Source organism: Nicotiana tabacum, chromosome 10, assembly GCF_000715075.1.
Source record: "Nicotiana tabacum cultivar K326 chromosome 10, ASM71507v2, whole genome shotgun sequence".
Lineage (NCBI taxonomy): Eukaryota > Viridiplantae > Streptophyta > Magnoliopsida > Solanales > Solanaceae > Nicotiana > Nicotiana tabacum.
In genome coordinates, this window is record NC_134089.1 from 97312990 (window position 1) to 97317986 (window position 4997).

At 32.5% G+C, this 4997-nt stretch overlaps 2 protein-coding genes across 2 annotated transcripts; both read left to right on the forward strand.

Moving 5' to 3' along the window:
* Window positions 1-1149: 1149 nt before the first annotated feature.
* Window positions 1150-3201, forward strand: LOC142165261 (uncharacterized). The gene is made up of 4 exons (XM_075223854.1): window positions 1150-1477; window positions 1650-1854; window positions 2003-2553; window positions 2729-3201. The coding sequence occupies exons 1-4, from the start codon at window positions 1150-1152 to the stop codon at window positions 3199-3201; spliced, it is 1557 nt and encodes a 518-aa protein (XP_075079955.1).
* A 13-nt stretch (window positions 3202-3214) lies between these two features.
* LOC142165262 (uncharacterized) lies at window positions 3215-3987 on the forward strand. Its single transcript, XM_075223855.1, has 2 exons — window positions 3215-3340; window positions 3544-3987. The coding sequence occupies exons 1-2, from the start codon at window positions 3215-3217 to the stop codon at window positions 3985-3987; spliced, it is 570 nt and encodes a 189-aa protein (XP_075079956.1).
* Window positions 3988-4997: the final 1010 nt, after the last annotated feature.

A 4997-nucleotide genomic window follows, 5' to 3' on the forward strand; every position in this document is an offset into this window, starting at 1 on the left:
AAAGTTTAAATATTTAATTTGGAAGAAAACTGTACATTAAATGGAATCTTAACATGCTTTATCAAATTTACAAATGCACGTTCCTAATTTGTAGGTCTAAAAAATTAGAAACAAATTATTATAAATGAATTGTTTGATCTATACAAGGTCAAATTTTAATTGATTTAATGTCCTAAATTTTAGACTTATATGTAACGGTTTAAATAAGGAAAACTTTAATAAGTAAAATTTTAGTTGATTTAAAACTTCTAAATATTAGGAGATAATTTAAATGACGATCTTGTCTAATATAAGATCAAAATTTTAAGGGTAAAAAAGGCGAACGACATTTCGCTAAAGGTCTTCGTGCTTTTAATATAAATATAAAATATAGATATAGATATAGATATATATAGATATAGATTTGTGCTAGATGCGTGAAATTAAATAAAGGGAACATGAGAAAAGATTAAGAAAAAAAAGAGTGTAACTAAAACCTCTAATTTAAGGCACTAATAATGGATAATATATGGAGAGAGGCGGCAGAAAAAAGCGAAAGAGTAACTTAATCCCCTAATTTAAGGCACTAATAATAAATTGTATATAAATTATAAGTAAATCTTATTTAGGACAGATAATATTCAAAATTGAGATAATTTTGGTAATAAGGTTCATATAGTGTATAGTATAGGATTTTTACCTATCTATACCATATATCAAACCTTATTACCAAAAATGTTCATAATTTGTTATTTACCCATGTAGTCCACACTTTTACTACAAATTATATACCAATCCAAAAATAGGTAGATTTTGCCATTAAAAAAGCCCTAAAATGAAGGCACCAGATCTGATGTGATTCTGTCAAGGATTTTATTCGAATTTTGAAACTGAAGGAGATCTCTCTTCCTGATGAAGGCACCAGATCTGATGAAGGCACCAGTTGCGTAATTCTCTCCTTCCTCAACAGAAAGAGATCTCTGTTGATATCAGCTACAACAAAAAACGCAATCAAATTGTACAATTACTGAAGAGAGACTATATCTGTTCTTCGTCTCAAATTGTACAAAATTGCTCTTCGTCGATATCAGTACTCAAATTGTAGAAACTATATCTGTTCTTCGTCTTTTTTCCTATCAACTACATGAAATCATGTCAAAAATCCCAATAATGCTGAAATCGAATGGTAATTGGGATAACTATGGCAGATTTAGAGATTTTGAAGTTGATGCCATTGTGGTAGATGATAATGCAAGCTACGGAATTCTCAGTTCTACAATTGCAGAACAATTATCGATTGATACATCGGATAAAATTATAGAAATCAAATACATTGTGAACGAGAATTGTCCTCCAATGGAAATTAGGAATGATATGGGGGTTCGTGTGTACATGGAAACCAAAAAGGAGAATAAAAACTTAGGTTCGTATCCTTTATGTATAAGCGTAAGAGATTTCATTATGGAATTGGCAATCAACAATGAAAGCACCAGTGCAGGTATGTTTGATTCGACATTGCAGAGAGTTATGGTGTTACTATGTTATCTACAATATTACTACAATTACCTACAATTAAACTACAAAGCTCACATAGTACTGAAAAGGATAAAGCAATGTTGCTTTCAAAATTATCTACATAGAAACTACATTTATGAATTTATTGATTGCAGGTTCATCTGGATCCCTAAACTTACTTGAATTTCCATCCTCACCAGCTATAGAGGAATATCAAAGTGAAATAATAACTGAATCTACGCAAACATATATTGAAGAAGGACAAGTTTATCAGGACAAGCAAATAGTAGCTGCTGCAATGAAGAATTATTCAGTGATGCACAAGTTCCAGTTCAGAGTAAAAAGATCTAGTCATAGAAGGTATGTAGTTATTTGTAGATAATATATCAGCAAAATCAGTGTATGATTGAAGATAGGTGGGTTTTATAAATTGTAGTTAAATTGTAGTCAGTTTATAGTTAATTGTAGTTTTTTCATAAATTTGTGAAATATTGTATTTCTTTTGTAGCTACTGGCTTATATGTGTTGCTGAAAGCTGTAAATGGCATTTCAAGGCAACGTCAATTAATGATTCGGCAATGTTCAAGATAAGAAGTTTCAGCCGTCAACACACATGTTGCCTAATGGACGAAACATTCATACAGCGCAAACGTACTGCAACAGTACTTGGTAGCATGGTCGTTCCAAAGTATTGTGATCCTAAGACTGTTTACACACCAAAGGACATACAAACTGACATGTTATCCGAACATGGACTGAACCTAAGCTACATGCAAGCATGGAGAGCAAAGGAAAAAGCTTTACAGTTTTTGAGAGGGAATCCGTGTGACTCCTACAACAAATTACCCAAATATTTTTATATTCTTGAGAAGAATTATCCTTGTTCTGTTGTTAAATTGAAGAAGGCAGCAGATGATTGCTTCTTATACGCATTTGTTGCTCTTTGTACATCAATAAATGGTTGGCAACATTGTAGGCCGGTAGTAGTGGTTGATGGGACATTCTTAAAGTCAGCCTACAAGGGGATTATGCTGACAGCAAGCACCATGGATGCAGCAGGTAAATAATGAAATAATTTTGTACTTATTTTTTAGACAGTCTTTAAAATGCAGTTAAATTGTAGTTATGTTGTAGTTATTTTGTAGTTATATAAAAGAATGTAGTTAACATGTCTATATTTCTCAATATATATTGTAGTTGTTATTTAATCATATTTTATGTCTTAAAAATGTAGGTACTATTTTTCCCTTGGCATATGCTGTGGTTGATTCTGAAAACGACGCGTCTTGGAAGTGGTTCTTTGAGCAATTCAAGGAGGCATATGGTGAAAGACCTTCAATGTGTGTTGTTTCAGATAGGCATGAGAGTATACTGAAGGCAACATCAGTTGTCTATCCAGGATTGGCACACTACTCTTGCATGTGGCATATATGGACAAATATAAGGTCAAAATTCAAGAAGGGACATCTACAATTACATGAATTGTACTTTGCTACAGCACGGTCATACACTCTGGATGAATTTAATGAAAGGATGTTGAAGATTGAAGAGGTAGACCTGCGTGTAAAGTCTTACCTATATGATATTGGCTATCATAGATGGTCAAGAGTACATGCAACAGTGAATAGAACTTTTACTATGACGTCAAACATTGCCGAGTCGTTGAATGTTGTAACAAAAGATGCAAGAGAGCTTCCAATATTTTGATCTATTTGAGTATATGAGGACTTTTCTTGAACGTTGGACAAAAGAAAAGTTATTGAAGGCAAAAGGTACTTTCACATACCTTGGTCACAAATACAACAAAGAATTGGAAGACAACAGTACATTATCTCAGAAACTAAGGGTAAGATATTTTTTTTGGTTCAGTAGAATCAAAAAAGTACTAGCTGCAGTGTTTCTAGATTGTAGTTAAACTGTAGTCAAATTGTTGGTAATAATAGTTTGTAGATGAGCTGTAATATATTTGTTGCTGATTTGTAGGTAAATTGTTGATAATCCATTTTAATGATTGATGTATTATTATTTCTATTTGGTCTTCAATTGTAGGTGAGGGCTTCAACAGATCATATACATACTGTGTTAGATGGTGTGAAGCGGTACATTGTGTGTCTAGAAAACAAGAAATGTAGCTGTGGACAATTCCAACTTGATGAACTTCCATGTGCGCATGCTTTGGCAGCATTAAGGCATAGGAATGAAACATACGAAAACTATTGCTATCCGTATTACACAAGGAAGAGCCTTCTGCTTATCTATGAAATGCCAGTAAATCCTCTTCCTGATGAAGGCAAATGGGATGTGCCACAACATATTTTGGATGAGGTAGTAAAGCCACAGGCTGGAGATAAAAGGCAGCCAGGGAGACCTCACAAGGAAAGATATAAAACATTTGATGAAATAAAGTCAAAGAAATACAAGGTGTCATGTGGCAATTGTGGAGGTGAAGGGCATAACAAAAGAACTTGCAAGAATGCGCCGAAAAAGAAATGAATATCATGTAGTTAGAATAGTTATTCAAAATAAATGTTAGTGAGCTCAAATTATCGGATTTTCTTGTGTAATTGTTTAAGTTTTTGAAGATGAATAAGAAGTATAAACATCAATTTGTGTATCTGCACTATTTATGTTTTTATGTATTCTGTCAAGCATCTAAAGTTATCTTTTTTTATAGAATAGTTAAACTTTAATATTTAATGTATACAAAAAAACTGATATTAATAAAGAACGCATTCAACGTAAATTGTATCCAGATTGTAGTGAATATGTAGTTTAACTATGTTAGAACTGTAGTCCTGTTATTCATATATAGAGGAGTTGTAGTTAAAATGTAGTTTGACGTAGTTTAAATGTAGATAAATTGAATTTTTTTGATAAACCTTGTTGATAAAAGATGGCTAAATTATTTATATGATTCCTGTATTTATTTTATCTTTATGATGTGTAACAAATGACAGTTATATACAGATATTACTTGGCACTTGAAGGTATTTATAAAAATAACTTGAAGATTAAAGTCAAATTGTAAGACAAAGCTGTTGCTGTAAAAATGTAATCAGAGTACTCGAGTATAATGTAATCAACAAAAAGTGTTGTAGAAAACCAAAACGACATATTTCCTACATTGTTTTCCAATTCAACTACCAAATTTCACAGACCAAACTAGGAACACAATAGTCTATTTCTTCTTTCGTTGCACTCTAGTCCTCTCGTTTTTTGCTGGAGCACCCTTCCTCCTTGCTAGCCTGCCAGTAACCTCACTCTCACTGATTGACCCATCTTCTTGCTTCTTTGTTGCATAGTCCCACAGTAGAGCTCCATAGCGTCTACAGTGTTGGTCAATATCAGAAAGATCTTCCTTTGGGATTGCCAAATCTCCAAGGCTAACATACTCCACAAATGCAGCCACAAATACACCACAATCGCTGCATAAGATGAGAATTTTTCATTATATAACAAATGATTAAAATAAAAAAATTAAACATATAGAAAGGGAGATTATT